General features: G+C 35.6%; 1 protein-coding gene and 2 long non-coding RNA genes across 5 annotated transcripts in view; 2 read left to right on the top strand and 1 right to left on the bottom strand.

Annotated features, from left to right (window-relative positions):
- Positions 1-592: 592 nt before the first annotated feature.
- The window catches only part of LOC124223140 (uncharacterized), a 43,410-nt gene continuing 25,977 nt past the window's right edge, over positions 593-18,025 (bottom strand). For all 3 annotated transcript variants that reach the window (XM_046634873.2, XM_046634871.2, XM_046634872.2), the window contains one exon: positions 593-2,979. In XM_046634873.2, coding sequence (XP_046490829.1) covers positions 2,900-2,979 — 80 coding nt within the window. In that variant the 3' untranslated portion in view covers positions 593-2,899. The remainder of the gene's footprint in view (positions 2,980-18,025) is intronic.
- Positions 10,614-11,504, top strand: LOC124223142 (uncharacterized). Its single transcript, XR_006884209.1, has 2 exons — positions 10,614-10,796; positions 11,307-11,504. It is a non-coding gene; the product is annotated as an uncharacterized lncRNA (long non-coding RNA).
- On the top strand, positions 16,670-17,938 carry LOC124223141 (uncharacterized). The gene is made up of 3 exons (XR_006884208.2): positions 16,670-16,786; positions 17,310-17,424; positions 17,747-17,938. It is a non-coding gene; the product is annotated as an uncharacterized lncRNA (long non-coding RNA).

Below are 18,025 nucleotides of genomic sequence, written 5' to 3'. Positions count from 1 at the left end.
CTTGTGTCTTTTTTTTTTTTTTTACCGGTCACGCCGTGCGAATTACAAGGATGAAAATATACTCTTCTGCATTCCCCTAGACGCACATAAATTTGACGAAATCTCCAAGGCGATCCGGGCAATCACTCTTCGACTCCGTATTATTTTTGTCAAATTGTTCGTTTATTTCATTTGATTATTCAGCAGAGGATCTGAACATTTACTCTAGCATATGAATAACATGAAATATATATCATATTATATAATATATATAACATATATTATATTATTGTTTACGAAAAAGTCGACGCTGAAACGCGGTGATCATTTGTGTGACAAAAAGTCGCTATAAATAAATAGTTATTGTTTTTTTTCGCAACCCTATCACCTCACCTTGTGTTTAATATTCCGCGTAAATACGATAAACGACGCGATAAATATTTAATTATCGCACTCACGTGACATAGATGCACACAGATATATTGTACAGTATTGAATATCTATACACATATACAATATGTATATTTATTTATGCATATAGCGTGACACGGCTTGGTATTTTGAATGTAAAATATACATGTATATATATATGTATACATATACATACATACATACATATATATATATATATATATATATATATATATCATATATTCTCGCATAATTTTCTCTTCTTTTATATATATACCATAGGCTATATTATTTAACAATCGTTATTCACTCTGGAAATATAGAAAATCGAATTACAAGTGTTAATAAGTTTATAAATTATAATCGTAATATGTCCTGTGGTCGTATAATACATACCTATGTTAAACATGTACATGGTTATTATATTTTTAACAAATTAATACCTATGTATACTTATTATTATTATTATAACCACTTATCACGAAATGACCGAAAATGACGTCTTCGATAATTCAAATTACTTTTGAACGAGGCCGGTCAAGCCTTGATCAATTAGCTTCGCACATGTATATCTATTATCTATACATATATATATTCATGGTGAAATAGATTTTTTTATTTAGCCAAATTCTGATTTTAAAATATGTCACTTTTCGTCTTATCGCTCGATCGAATTATATCGGCCGTAATTGATTTTGAAGTTTACTTTCAAAATGACGACAGGATTGATTTCTTTTTCTTTTGTCTTTTGCACTTTTCAATCTACAGTGTCAATAAAAGTATTAGCCAATTATTTACAGTTAAGTAGCTTTACATAACAGTTTTTGCAATTCTTTCGTTACCGTAACTGAAATTATCGATTTTATTAACCGGACGATTGGAATTTTATTTCTAATTCTTATCTCACGATTATAGCTCGGTTACGTTAGTTTGAAATTCACGAAACTTGAGTATCACGAATTCGTGTTGTTGCCATTCGAATCACGATCCGTTATATAATCGACAAGTAAATTTAGCACCCTGTATTCTGTACATTCATATCCCCCTTCATTTATTATTCATCATTTCTCTTTAACGAATGTTTGTTTTCGCTTGATTTTCATCTTTAATTTACATTAATTAATTTAAGAATTCCGTTATTTTCGTTATCATTGTCCAAGCAAGCCAATCATTCATTAAATGTATCGTATAATTTCACCATTTTTATTATACATATATTTTTATACTCCCTTTAAAGCATTTCCATTTTAATCATCATTTTTACACACAGAGATATTGGCGTTGTAATTTTCGCATTTAAGCCTATACATGTAATAAATTTTTATATTATCGGTGTACATTTATCGGAGTTGAAACAGGACCACGTAATATAGAGAATATTTATCTCTCCTAATTTTACAATTATACGAATGAATGAATGGCCTTGATTCAATTTTACATATCTATATGTCAAATTTTATATTTACACGACACGTATGCAAGCAAATATTTCTGTCAATATACAAATCGATGATTGAAAAGTACGAAAAATCTAATCACTTGATTCCACATTTTCAAATCTTGAGTCCCGCAGCTATGTACGTAAATAATCAAATTTTACGCCAGAAAAAATAGATCAACGCCTGAAGAATTGCATCCTGAAAATATTAGAGATCATAATAGGATCTTTTTTCAATCGACTCTGAGAAATTTGAAATTCAAACTGGAAATTTTCTATCGGCTGGCCTAGAATTGTTCAGTAAATTAAGTCACCTTACGAATTACATCACCTCGATACATTCGTCTTTAATATTGTCATTCAGAGTAAAATCTTCTATCTGTATTTACCAAAGACGTAAATTTAAAATGTTTAATACTGAAAAATTGATCGATATTTCCAGTAAAATTTACTAATTTTATGTTAAACTCATAGTGTTTATTTAGGCCGGGAAAATTATTTGAAACGTCGATCGTCGATAATAAAAGTAAAGTGTTTTTTTAGGCGTTAAATATTATCCGTGAATCGTTTTCACGACATTGGACAATTTTTATTTATTTATTTTTTTATTTATTTATTTATTTTTTTTTTTATTCAACACATAAATTTCTGCTCGTTTCTTGCATATTTATTCCAACTTTTACATTCACTCGGGTAAGATTGTTGGAATTAGCTATTATACTCGTCGATTTTTCACGTGAGAAGGAAAAAATACAATATTGAAAAATTACGTCGAAAAATGAACACCCGAGTAAAAACCTGACACGTTAATCTATAGGAACAAATCGCCTCCGATAATTTCAGTCCTTGCGCAATTGCAAGCGTTACAGTGATAAAGGATTTATAAAATTCCGTCGCAACTGCGGGCATATATATATATATATATATTTTTTTTTTTCCAGACGCAAAAAATCACACCCGGTCTTGCGAAAAGTTTGCACACCCCTTTTCTTCCCACTAAATTCAGCCTGATAAAAATACACGTCTTTACCACTCGTTCGCATTATCAGGATCACTAGCATGAACAGATCACTATTGATTACCAGCAAAGAGGATTAGAACAGCGAAGATGGCTGCAAGGAAGAAAGTTCGAGGCAGCCGAGCGTCACAGCCTGAAACAGAAAAATTTATCCCTTCGTCATTTGTCCAAAATTACCGAAAAAAAGAGTAGAAAATTTGAATTTTATTTACTCCGAATAAGCAAAGCACAGAATGTGAAAATACGGAGAAATGAAAGTTACAAAATTAAAAATTGAGAGCGACTGATACTTCGAACAGCCGAGTAAACGGTAGAAGTTATTAAGCGAACATCAAAGTTCAGAGGGAGCTCAATCTCGATTCGAAAAATGCAGAAGGATCAGAATAATCCTGAGAGGACGAAATACAGAATCTACTGAGAATTCGGAATTTGTGAAATTCGTCAACTCGAAGCCAGTTTTATCAAGATTATTTCATTGTATCGGACAATCGTTCGTGTCATCGAAGAAAAAAGGAACGCAAATGAAAAGGCAACATAGTTTTAATAACATTTAAACGGTGCATCTTTTTTCCCGTACGTTCAATTTATTCAAGACGCTGTTACATTAAATCGTTTTCCTCATTCGTTTCGCTTCGGCAGCGTAACGCCATCTATTAGCTGAAACTGGTAACGTTGGAAAGAATAAACTTGTCTCTAACGTTTTGCATTCTTTAGGTATTATATTTTGTCCATTCTGTCTTACCGTGTTACGGAATTTTGACATTTCGAGTCTTTGATCAGTCGTTATTGATAAATTCGGATTCGTAAATTTTCGAAAAAGGCACGAGTCTGAAAATTGAAAAGTCATCTTGACACTCTTCGGTATTTTCACAATTTGATGATGCCCTTCGTAATCTTGCACATCTCGAAAAAAAAAAAAAAAAATTGTCGGTATAAATTTATTCATACATTTTTGCGTTCTAAATTTTTATTCTTCTGCAAGCCAACTTTTCGCATTTATGGTCCTTATACGTTTTCAACTGTCGGTAATTTGACTCTCGGGATATCGTCCCGTCGAATTTTCGGTCTTTCCCAATTTCCCACCCCACCCTTCCAAAGGCAGATATCGGGAATCCGGGATGACCGGAAGCAACGAAACACTCGAGAGGGACGATCCTCGATATCTTTTATCTCTTCCTGTCCCGTGACTCGATCGACCCTCTCGGGACTGGGAGAAACCCGGAGTAAACAGGGACTCGGGGAAAATTGCCGGCCAACCATGAACCAGATATGATAACATCACCCTCCTCGCTCCTTCATCCACGATTTTCCCCTACCTTAAACCATTTGCCTTCTACTCGATTCCGCTTCAATTACTGCGGATAGAACTATGATTGAAAGAAAATATTCTCAAGGTATCCGCAAGTGGAATTGCCGCGCAATTAGCATCGGACTTTAACTTATCGGGATATTTGTACAGATGTTAAATATTTGCAAGAATTTAACGCGATTCGTAAGTTACACGGATATAACGTAAATAAGTTAGTTAATTCTGCTGACACGTTTTTTTTTCACGCACGTGTAACTTTCGTTTTCAATAATTGAAGAGGAGAATTAAAAAGATTACAAGTGCAACAAATTTTACTCACAGTCGTTTATAATTCTCCGCTTTAACTGTCCGTAAGTGAATTAGCAGAGTTTTGTGGCAGTTTTGAGAAAATCTTAATGTACAGTAACGTGGGTGTTTTGTACAGGTGTTCAAATATGTTTGATCAGGTTGCCAGCTTCGATTGGCTCGAGACTAATTTCAATCCTTCATGTTTTCACTGGTTTTATTTTCTACAGGTAAAAATTGACCAGATCATTCGTCACTGATTTGTAAATTTCGAGGAAATCTATTAAACTCCCAGGTTTGAAGTGAACGTAGTTCAAAGATTCGCGATAAATTCACCTAATTAGATTTACGATTCAATCGTGACAATAAACAAAAATTCTACCTCAACGAACGAGGGTTACAGAAATCTCCAATTAGGTTGTCAGGCATATCCTGATTAACAAAAAACGAAACTGTAGTATCAAATTGATCCGAAAAATATTCAACTACTCGAAAAACCGATTCATAAATACTACTGGCTCTGAGTAAACCGGATTTCGAACCCGCTTATTTAGCTGGGACCGGATTATCAGCGGTGCTAGGCGATTATCGAATCCCCTAAATCTTTCCGGGTAGCATCCGGGGCTCAAATCCAGGGGATTGATCCGTCGGTAGAAATACAGAGGGTGAAAATGAGCGAAGGGATCGAGTATGATGTACTGGTAATTCGTTAGAAACTGATGAGCATCGCAGTAATAAAGATGGATCAAAGATGTGACAAAGTACAAAGCTGCCCAAAATCACATTGCGAAGGGAATAAAACCCAGAAAAAAATTACCGAGTTTCTAGACAAGGGAAAAAGTGTCTTGAACTTGAACTAACCGGAAAAAAATCAGATAAATTTTACTTTGACGGAAGAAATTATCAGCGTGCAGCTATGATAACGAATATTATCAGTTCGATTGAGAAAATTTGCAATCGATCTAAGAAAATTGATTTATTGTAGATTTTCGATGAGATATTTATTCGATTTCATATCGTCACGCACGTTAAATATTCGCAAAATATTTACTCGACTTGAATAAATGTTGATTGATTGATTTTTTGAAATTTTTTATTCCATTTTCTACCGTTAAAATAAATTTAACGACACAGGCTGCAAACTAACTCATTTGTGTAAAGGAATTGAGAAAGTTTACTGATAAGTCGTCAAATGGATTTGTTATTTTTTCACACAAAGTGGAAGATTTCATGGACACAAATGCATTAAAATTATTTATTATCTGACCTATTAAAATTCAGCAATTCTTAATCTACAGTTTCTTTGTTTTCAGAGAAAAAAGGAAATTATTGTAATCTCTGAGGAAATGAAAAGTTCAAATCTCCACGTTTTGAAGCTTAGAGGATCACCTCCAACCATTTTCAGTTAGACAACTTTTTTGTCCGACGATATCTCGAGAACGAGTGACCGGATTTTTATGATTTTGATCTCAATCGCCGTGGACTTCTCAAACTTAGAACTGATCAGATTTTCGCATTGATCGATTCGGTGCTTTTTTAATTGTTTAAATACTAAAATGCAAAAAAAAAAACAAATGATCATATATTGAGAACGGATCAATGGATTTGAATGAAAATTGGTACTGAGTAGGTTTTTGGGTCGCTAATCACGAATCTTAGGTCGGATTTACGAAATTGGAAATCGAATTGAAATGGCGGAGAAAATCTAACGCAGTTCCGATTTTGGTAAAAATTGGTAATTGGATAACAAATCCAAGCTCATACTTCAAAAATTTGTAATTTTCGATCAAAGAAACCGTCATATTTTCATGCAACATGTTGTCCCACTACAAAATCGTTAATTGCGAATCTGAATTTGTAGTTTGAAATTCAAATTTGATAATGTTCTTATTTTTCTCCACGAACTTGGAACCTGCAGTGCGAGAACGGTAATTTAAAAAGCTGGCTCACGGCCAGTCCAAAGTCGTTTGTTTCCGTCATCGTTGGTGCGTCAAGACGTAGTCTAGTCCAAAAAGCTTCCGACTTTATTTCTCCTTATTTATTCGAGGCAATACCGCCCTCTGCTCACTCTTTCTTCCCCCCTCCCTCATCTCATCATGCTTCTCGCGCAGCGATAATAACTCGACGTCGCGTTGTCACCGCAGCTATTAGGGGCGCAAACCGCGCCCCAAATAGCGGACAGTGCGTGTTGCGTACTTTTTCGCTGGAATCACACCGCTCCCGGGGGCTATTAAGTCATTTCCGGCTTTCGGACGCGGCCCGGATTCCACGTCGGACGGAATCTTCCCCTATTTCGATCTTTTTTTTTTCTTTAGCCTCGAGGGTTTTATTCCCTCGCCATTTGCCGGAAATACCCTGCAAAGATGAGCCAAACATCCAGGGTAGACGGAAAGAAAAATGTTGTAGATTTTACATCCCCCCCCCCCCCCCTCTGGTGAATGTATGGAAAGCAATGTTTTTGAGTCAAAGCTACAGCAATTATGGCAAGATTTACAAATCTAATAACAAAATTTACGAAACCAATAGTAAGAGTTTCAATATGTTTAGGTAGATATCTATCGAAATCTATGTAAGGGCAGGGTTGAAGTTTCGAATTTGAAATGTTCCGAAAGCGCCTAATTACGAATCATTTGGTGGCGAAACTTGATGTAAAGAGATCAAACTTTTACGAAACAACAAAGTTTCGAATTTTTGGAAACCCGACGGCTTAAAGTTCCGAAATTCAAGTGACGATAGAGCAAAGTTTCGAACTTTTCAAAATCGGAATTTCAACCCCGCCTCTTGATGTAAATTTGACTCTAAAAAAATCCATATATTTACCACAACAGATGTAAAATCTATGTTACATTTTTTTCGGTGTTTACGCATGAATCAGGTAAAGTACAGGTGTGAATTTTTTTCATCATAGCTAAAAGGAAAAATCGAAATCATACTCTCATAATTTCTATAAGAATCTTCAAGTTTTATTGTGAAGGAAAATTAGTTTTTTCAAATCCCCAATTACTTCGATCTAAAGCAAAAACGAACGTTTTTAAAGTATTCAAACTTTCTTTGATTTAACAACATGCAAAAAATATGCTTTCCCATTTTTTTAAGGAAGATTGCTCGGATTCGACCGAGTGAATCAGTTCTCCGAATTAATTACCATCGTTCGGATGTATTCTTACAGTTAATGACTCGTATTAGTGAGACGAAAAATTTATTCACGTAGGTATCTTCAACAAAACAATTACGAATACTCTACGTATTACCTCAAATGAAACGAGCATTTGGCGTTTGTTCATCTGTATAAGAAAAAACTTGTTTAATTTAAGTATACTTTTATCTGAGTGGATGATTCACAGGTACTCGAGTCGAACGTTAATTAAATAAACAAGGAGTGGCGTAGTTCGTGTATCGCTGCGTCACGCGCGACAATTGTCGTTAGAAAAAATTACACAAACGAACAAATTTTAATCCTTTATCTCTCGTCGATTCTCGCATCGCTTTTTTTCCTCCGTTTTTACTCCTCTCCTCTTTCCACAATTTAAGCTGTAAATTTTTTGTTTCAGGTACGTTTTTTTTTTCTTTTGGTTTTTTGTTTTTCGTTGCCTCGCTTGCTCGTGTTTGGGTTAGTCATCGGCCCCGCTTTAATCCTTTATGAATAATGGAACGATCGAATCAACTCGCCGCGTTATTTATTTCTGTGGATATAATACGTATGGCAAACAGTTTCGTATCTTTTTTATTTATATCTCCGACACGAGCGACTAACGTTCACTCGTTCGAATGAAAAATTTCCTTTGAACCGTTATCCACACCTCGCATCCCGGTTTCGCGAAAATACTAATATTGTCGGTACTACAAAAGACGAGTAATAAAGGAAGTAAAGAACGGGAATCGAAACGGTTTTTACGAGAGGATGAAATAACTGAGAATTTCAAGTTTCGCGCTGTCTCGTATATAATTAAACAAATTTCTCGGTGTGAGGAGAACGAAAAAACAAAAGAAAACGAACGCGAGACAGCGTAAGAAGCGAAAACACGGATGATGAAAATTGACGGAAAGTTTTTTGAGTAATATTGCTGTTTTCGTACAGTTTGTTTACCCGGTAGAGTTTGTTTGTCGTTTTTTAATCGATCAATTTGTCCGGTTCAGTTAAAATAACCCGAGGGATCCGTCAGCCGGGGAAATCGAGTACCTGGGGTGAAAAATCGAATGCTAGGGATGAAAAGCAAAATTTTGTCGAAGGAGATGAAAAATTTTCAAATTTTTTTTTTTTTTTTTCCAAACCCCGGATATTCACGTTCATTTATTCTCACGTATGCACGCGGACAGTAACATGCCCCCAGCTACGTCGACGTCATGCTAATCTAGATGAAATTTCAAAAGTATTATAATTAAAAACCGTCCCTCCACCCTTCACTTCAACCTTCCGACCTCCCCTCGCGTCCAGACATTAAAAATTATAATTCCCAGCTCTCTGTCTCCCCATTTCTCTCTCTCTCTCTCTCTCTCTCTCTCTCTCTCTCTCTCTGTTGCGCGATGGCTACCCCGTTAAAGCTGAGCGTTCGATATAGAGGCGCGAGATTCACAGGAGAAAGAATGCCGAAATATTTCGGTCTTCGATAAAAAGAAATTTAAAAAGGTTCGTGAAATTGCGATGATAATACCGAGTGAAGATGAAAAAGTGGGAATGTTAGGAAAGATAAGGGGAGGGGGGATACAGAATGGAAAGAAATGATGAAAAGTCTATGTGTGGGAAGGTGAAGTATGGAAAACTGAAATGCAGTGTTTTGGTTCGAGTTTTCAAAAACCCGGAAACATAATTTAGAGAAACTAAAAATGTAGAAAACAGATGCATATAATAATAAAAATGTGGAGAAAATATGTATGAAAAAACAAAAATAAAAATGTGAACGACAATTTGGGAATTGAAATTTAGAAATACGAAGATCTGTTTCACAGAACTTGAGAATTAAGTACAAATTCAAATTATGGAAAACTCAAAATGTGGAGAAGTGAAGTATAAAAAACGAAAATTTGGAATTGTCATTCCGCATTTCGACTTTCTGTATTTTTTAACTCTGGAACCCTAATTTTTTGCGTTTTTGAAAAATTCGAAATTTTGATTATTCCATATCCTTTGACTTTTCCTCATTTTAAATTTTCTGTACTTCGAGTATCTACGTTCCAAAATATCGTGAAAATTTTCTTCACGTCAACAAAATTTCCGTAACATTCCTTTCGATTTCCAGAACCTCATCCATTCCCACTTGCAGAATTTTCATCGCGCCTCGCTTTCGTCCGACAAACTAAATGTTTAAAAGAACGTAGAATACTTCGGGTGTGCTTCGGGCACCGACTGATATCCTCGCTTACTCCGCAGCCGATTTCCCTCGGGATTCCATTTCGTCATTGGCCAGGACGTCATTGACGTTTATCCTCGGGACGGGTTGGCAAATAACGGTAACCCCCGGAGGAGATTGCGCTAGCAAAAAGGCTAAATAAACGAATGGCGAACCTTAATTTAGCCGGACGTTGGTCAGCCTGCAGTGCAATGGCCGAAGGGAGGCAAAGACTGTGAACCAGGATCATTTACTCGGCGTTGACCGTTCGCCAGATCGACGGATGATCAAGCTCAACTCGAAGCCCCTTCCCCGTTACAAATCCAGTCTCTAACTTCATTCCCGCGTATTTAAATACCCTTTAGCCGGGTTTCCTTAGCCGTCGGATCAACCCTCGGGACCGGAATAACGTCGTTCAATTTTATTATTCAACCTTGATTCGGTTTTGTTTTGATTTGATCGTTTAAAATTGATCGGCATTTTTTTTCACGAAGCTCGAATCATCGGCCAGTTATATTTGTCGATCTCATTTTATCGAGAATTCAAATCATGCTTCACGAGTTGACATGAATTAGGTTGAATCGAAGAAATTTGTCGGAATTAAAAAAAATTATTTTTAATGATATGGATTAATTTAAGTTAGTCTAATTCGAGAAATTATTGCCTCAATCGAATGTAGAATTATCTTTTCTTCGAGAATATTATGTTCACTTGGAGTGAAAATATTTTAAACTGTGAATAATAGTAATAAACGTGGCTGGAACAAACTCGGTTGAACTTTATTAAACTTTCGCGTTGGCGATGGCAAGATTAAATACACTTGTGCAAACTTGATGACTGGAAAAAACTGGTATACAAATCGTCGCGATTGGTATAAAAACGAGCAGCATCAGCCTGGTTTATCGTAAAAGTATTTCAATCGTTGAGTACTACACTAATTGCCGTTCATCATGAAAGCAGCAGCCTGTCTGATCTTCGCCGCGTTGGTATTCTTCCAACTTTACAATACCGTCCACGCTGAAAAAGCTGGTAAGTAAAATCAGGGAAGTTAATCGCTTCAACATAGCTCAAAATCATTATTATCATGCAATGATACATACGGCAGCTTCAGTCAATCGGTTATGTCAGTCATTTTTTACTGAAAGTACGTATAAAGTATAAAAATTAATCCGTATAAACAATCAAGGTATTTACTAGATCATTTCACTGTCCTTTCGTGCATATTTTTTTTACAATGCTACCAATTACTATCAATTTATAATAGAAATGGTACCGATTTTTCACACTTCAGTTTTGCCATCACATTGTGCTCCAATATTGATACACTCAAATTACCAGCAAGTTGAATCTTTTTAGGTCTGTAAATGATTTGAGGTATAAAGTCAGCTTCTTCAGTGTAGGGTGTGACCAAACGAAACAGAAATAGTGTAAATTTAATTGGCAATACCGAAAAACAGAACGTCACGTAGAAGCAAAACTTTTATCACAAAACAACCGTTTACTGTAATTAATGGGATTTATTCATTTCCCTTTTTTCAGAACCGGATTACATCTACACGTAATAATGAGGATTAACCAGCGCTGGCATTTCCATGGCTTGCAACGGACTTATACCTGCAGTTTTGACCAATGACACCGTCCACCGATTTAAAATTATATTACGAGATACCCAAATACCAAAACTATTTTGATGATTGCATTGTGATTAATAATAAAGCATGTTTTGAGTTGTAAAAATTGACTGCAACTTTAATGTACCTGAATTCAGAAAACACTCTTATTCTTTCAGACTCGTGTGAGTAATGTTTCCATATCGATCGATAGCCTCACGATAAAAATTTCGTATACGATAAGCAAAATGTGGTTATGTCTTGAATTCCGCAAAAAATACTGCACTAGCGTCTGGATTGGTAACTGTATTATTCTACTTGCTCGGAATAATTAGATTCAATAAGGGACCAAGGTTGCAAAAATATAATAATTCAAACAGTAACCCGTGATCTATTTTACCAAAATAATAAATAGTTCCCCAAACCTAGGATCTTTAATCGCCTGAAAAATTGAGTAACAGTACTGATAAAAATCAGAGTATGAAAAATAAATTTGAATTACATTGATTACTACCAAAGCGATGAGTAATGGATTTAAATTGCAATAATTATTAGTAAATTAATCGATAATAGATTGAAATTTCATACGAGTAACTCGGCTAATTTCAACCATTAAATATTGTAACTAACATTTGAATTTCTTATCACTACTCACATGTCGATCAATTTAAATAAGGAAATCAAATTCAAGTACTCATCTCAATGTTCAATCACTGAAATTGTACATTCTAAGGTAAAGGATCTCTAGAAGTTTTGAAGATGTTCTACCTTGAACCTAAACGTAAAGGAAACGAAAATGTCGGCCATGTTTCGGTCTAGAACAGATTCTCTTTTCAATAAAAAGTTAATCCTCTACAGATCCAACAACACATCCTACCAAGCGTAGGACTTTCAGGCGTACACGAGGGTCTAAATTTCGACTCGTTTAACCCTCGGAATAGCTGGTCAAAGGAATTCTATTCTAATTTTGCGCAAAAACCGTCTGAGGTAAATTTTTTATTCAGCTCATTCCTCGAGTCGATTAAATTCTTTTTTTTTTTTCGTTTTTTATTTTGGATTCCGATCGTTCCAATCTGTCGGTGATATATACTAAAAAATTCCTCTCCAATTTCTGTAGCAAGCTTCATTCGGTCTCGTTCGATTCCGTTGTCACGTTTCCAAGTGGATAAAAAAAAAAAAAAAAATGCAGCATAATTTTGTGCCTCAAGCTCGATTAAGTTTCTTTCCATTCGTTCGTCAGGTTGATCAGCTCCTTGATGCTTTTTTGATGTTCCTACCCCCACCCCCTCATCCCTCGTTCCTTTTCCTTTTCCCAGTATCAAATCGATGGTTAATTCGGTCAGGAAATTTCGGACAACAGTTCTGAAAGCACTCGAGTCTCAAGGGTCAGACACGGCAGCCGGCGCAAAACGATCGGGTGCAGAGGGCGTGCAGAACTTGTAATGGGGTAAAGTTTGACAGTTCTGAGCCCCTGCAGGTCGGGATCGCGGGAATCGGGTATATACATATATATATATATATATATATATATATATATGTATATATATATATATATATATGTACGAGACGTGTTCGATTTCATCCGGGCTCAAAGATCGGCGCTCGGTGAAGGGTTTTGGACGCTGGTTGCAGCACGGCGGGACGGGTATCAGGAAAATCAAATACTCTACACGATGGAATTGATCTTGTGTGTACAGAACTTCGAGGAACTAGTTTATCCTCGTGAAGCGGATACCTGGATATCGGGAATTCCACCCTGAACCGACTAATGTACTTTCTATTTTTAAGTACGGTGCGATGTGAAGAAAAAAAAAAAAAAAAACTTCCTTTACCGATTTGCAGATTCTTCGAATCACGAGTTTGATTTTTATTGCACCCTCTGATCTGTCAGCTGTACATTTTTTTCATCAATTCTTTGTTAAAAAATTAAATTTTTCAGACCAAGATTTTCATTCGGAAGCTACAGGCGAAGCAAGTAATTGAAATGTGAGAAGAAACGGATTACACATAAGATTTGTGTTTTTTTAACTCGTATTCAATTCGATTTTTTCGGTACAGTATCTCAGAAATTATTCGATCGACTTATTTCACATTTGGAGACAATTTTCCGTGACTGTTTATCCTCTTTATCACGTCTCCACTCTTTTTTACTGTCGTATATTTCGTCTGTCAAGTCAACACAAAACGTCACAATTTTCGGACTCAGAATCGTTTTATAAAGAAATTAAAAAAAATTTCTCCTGTCATTGATTCCAACTGAAAAAATATCCAAATGAAATTCGATTTAGACGCTTGAGCAGAGAAAAAAAAAAAAACCAATCGCTTGCTTCTCGAGATGAAAGCTCAAAAAATTCACCCACGTCTTTTACCCCCTTGATCCCGGATTTTTCCGGATGACTTCAAAGCGTCTGCAGCTGTTCTGATTTTCAATCTTCCTTCAGGTTTTCCGTTTTAATTTCAAGCCAGACACGCTGTTACGTAAGAATCAAGCTCCGCTGCGTAGCCTCGTCTTTGCTTTATGGACCTGGTGCTAATTAATTAACTCGCGAGAGCAGCTCGATGGTCGTTTAATGGAAATCGTCCAGGCTTCTGCGGGTATCGTTAACTTCGACGATCGTTACTTTGGCTCGATTACTATCCGAATCACCGATCTCGATCGGAGCTATAAACGCGGGTTTAGCCTCGACCACCAGTTTACCTACACCGAGATAAATTTTCATTTACGGTTACCGCTCAGTCCTTAACTATTTTCATTTTTTACCACAATCGAAAAATATAGTTCCAGGTAGAAAATGAAAATTAATTTTCTAGCTGTTACCGGAAAGTCTAGTATCCGTTACTATTCTTTCTCATTACGATCACTGTTGCTATATTTTCTTGCAACTGTTGCGAAAATTTAATGCTCGTGCAACGATAAATTGACGCTAAAGCCTTGTTCAACTAAAAAAGTAGAGTAAACCTCACAAACTGATTTTGCGTTGTAATTACCAAAAAAGGATCGACGATAGCGCGAAATGGTTACGCGTACCTCGTTTTTCGTAATTCCAACAATATTCAAACAGTTTTTTTAACGGTACATGCTTTACTGAATTTTTCTAGTTACTGTAACAAATGAAATTTTTCTCAGTGTACGTATAAATAAACAAGCCGCGATAATCTCGGGATGCTGTGGCGCTTTATTTGGAATTTAAAACGTCACTTTTTAACCGGCAACACGGTTTGATCAATCGTTTGGCTTTGCGTGAAAAAGCGATTTGAAATTGGCAAAAAAAAAAAAAAAATTTTCGAAACGCACATTTATTATCCCGGGATTCCGATTCCAATTTCGTGGACAATAATTTTTCTCCACCCTTGATGCAAGCGTACTTTTCCGCCCCTCGTTCCGATTGTCCAAAATCCAACGATGGATTATACCGCACCGTTTTTTGCTCTTTTTTTTCAATCAAATTTTTCCCACGATTTTGCAACTTTTCTCGCATATCGGTACGGCGACCGATTTTTCCCCTATTGTTCGGTAATCGTTCGTTTCTCACGTTTCACGATAAGGTGCCCTAAAATACTGAGCGATGTAAGATAAAATTACAGTCCGTAGAAGAAGAAAAAAAATTCCTCCCCCTCATCATCTCGAAGAACAAATGAAATTTGACGAGGCCCGCGACGCGTCAGCCGTTATTCTTACAGGCCTCAAATGCTGCAGGGTGAAGAGGATTTTCAGCGAGTCTACCACCAGCCGGCAATATCCGCGGGTGTATATTCGCTTGGAATTCGTCGTGAACATTTCAGAACATAATAACGTATATACATAAATTTGCCACTCGTATTATGTTAAACAAATTGGTACCTACTGGCTTATGATAATGTGCAGAGGAATACCGCGAGGTCCTTTTCACTGTTTTTGCAAAAAATTCTCCGCCTCCCTCTTACATACGTGTTATATGCCAATGGCATAATTTTCTACCTGCGTAAATATATGTTTATGAACGACACGAATCGTACCCGTATATTTATATGCTTATACGAAACTCTCGACCGAAAGCTGCAGTTATAAATGTATAAAGCTTTAAAGTCACAGAGTGTCGCATTCGAAATGATCCTCATACTTTTTTGCAAAATTCATTCGCTTCTTCGTTTGCTCTATTATTTTTTGTCATTTGTTGATCTACGTTCGCCAAATTCCTCTGATATTATGTTTATACGATTTTGAGTTTCTCTTTTATTCATCTCAATATTTTTAAGTCTAGTGTATCAAGTTTTCTGAAGCGATCTCTACGTGAATCTCAAGGGATTCTAGAATTGGTAGAATCGATTTTTGTTTCGGAGGTTTTACGGAAAATAAAGTGAAATACTGGATTTATAGAAAGGTGCATCGAACAGTTGTTGTGATTAATTTTACGTGTCGATAAGTTTGTGAATCGATTATAATACACCTGAATTAATGTAAGTCAACCAAATTAATGCAAGATAACTGAACCAATGAGAATTGACTGAAATAATGAAAATTAATTGAGAAATAACTGAATTCTGGAAAACCAAGTCAAGTTGATTTGAATTAGTTTGTATTCATCTAAGAATAATTTGTTAACAGAGAAGAAAAATTATATCGATGTAAAAAAATTTATTTCAATGAAAGAAAAAACAACAATAATAATAATCTGAATTAAGAAGAAATGTAAAAGAATAAATTGATATTTCTTTAAACTTACTTGTATAAAAAAATTAAAATTGAAATAAAAAATCAGCTTGAAAAATTGCGATCGGACGACTCGTCGAACTAATATAAATTAGCAAAACGAAGCCTAAAAAAATACAACATGCAATTATGAAAAAACTACCAGTCGGACAGCACTCATCTTTGAAAAAATCCTATCCTTACGGTCTTTCAGTTTTCCTCGGTTGAAAATGCAGCGACGTAAGTTTTTTAATAATCTATTATTGGAGTAAAAAGATTAATAAGAACGATAAATTTATTAATTCTTATTCTAAATGCGAAAAACTGAAGAAAAAAAAAACAGATTTCCCGATTTTAAACATTGTTCAGAGAAAAAAAAAAAAATGTACTTATCGTTGCAATCGTGTACGTTTTTATCTATACGGCATATTTCAAATCGTGGCACAGTTGATCTACTGTAACGTTTCATGTCACGAATTCAGCTTTTCATTTTCTCTGTCGGTTCGTTTAAACATAAAATATGAAGGTCTTGGAGTTTGCTACGGAATTTAATAGCATGTAAGAACATTAAATAGCAGTAAAAATTGTCAGATACGTGAAGTTTTATGATCAGTTCGTGTTATTGTATATCTGAGAGCGGGCAGCATGTTTTCAGTATACATTTGTGTATATATATTTATACAGTTTAACATGTGCAGTCAGTTGGCAATAGTCGTAAGTCGTCGCCGAACGTTTCTTACGTAAGTAATTATTTCTCTCTTCCCTACAATAAGGTCGATATTTTTGAAACTTCAGCATTCTCGTATCCGTGCTAAATATTTGTTACTTCACCTAAACATCCTCTAAGATTAACTTTACCTACCGGATTGATCGAAATATGCATCATCGTAATTGTTCGTCATCAGATTTCAAATCCGACAGATTCAATCAGTAACACGTAAAATTATCCGTTACAATTCCTTATGTTGAAATTGATGATTCAATAATTTAGTCTTTGTTTCCATATGTGTAACAACTTTTCTAGAATCAGAAACTCGTCTGGTTTAGCTTGCGGGATAATTATTTTTTGCTCAAGCAGATTGTGTCCACTTTGAAGGAAATTTGTTTTTTTAAACTATGAATAATAATAATAATCGTAATAGTGGGAAAAATCAAGTTTAACTCCACTGTAAGCCTCGTAGGTCTAAACACCTGGTTTTTTGATCGTTGCGATTGGTATAGAAACTAGGAGCATCAGACAAGTTTATTGCGAAAATATTTCAGTTGCTGAGTATTGACTACACTTGTTGTGAATTCATCATGAAAGGAGCAGGCTGTCTTATCTTTGCCGCGTTTGTATTCTTCCAAATTTACGTGATCCACGGTAGAACAATAGATGGTAAGTAAGAAGAGTTAAAACAATCACCTCAACATAGCTGAAAATCTCTGTTTTTATGCGATATACGGCTCCTCTGACGCTGAAAACATTAGACTTCAATATCGATACACGCAAATTAACACAAAGCTCAATGTTTTGGTATCTGTAAATGATTTTACACATGAAGTTAGCTTCTGCAACGTAGGGTACGGCTAAACGGAACAATAATATTGTAAATGTAATTGGTAATACCCAGAAATAAAACGTCATGTAGAAGCAAAACTTTTGTCACAAAGCAACCGTTTACTGTGATTAATGGGATCTATTCATTTCACTTTGACAGAACCGGGAAAGTAGCAAGATGAGGATTGACCAGCGCTGGTACTTCCATGGCTTGCAACGGACTTATACCTGCAGATTGGACCAATGACCACCGTGCATCAATTTAAAATTATAATACGAGATACCCAAATACCAAAACCAATTCGATGATTAAATTATGAATAATAATAAAGCACGGTTTGAGATCTAAAAATTGACTGCAATTTTAATCTACCTATATTCAGAAAGCACTAACATTCTTTCAGACTCACGTGAGGCAAGTTTCCATTTTGAACGATAG

The sequence above is a fragment of the Neodiprion pinetum genome, chromosome 7, assembly GCF_021155775.2.
Source record: "Neodiprion pinetum isolate iyNeoPine1 chromosome 7, iyNeoPine1.2, whole genome shotgun sequence".
In the NCBI taxonomy this organism is placed as follows: Eukaryota; Metazoa; Arthropoda; class Insecta; order Hymenoptera; family Diprionidae; genus Neodiprion; species Neodiprion pinetum.
The sequence above is the reverse complement of the archived record's forward strand: the minus strand, read 5'-3'. Positions and strand labels throughout refer to the sequence as shown.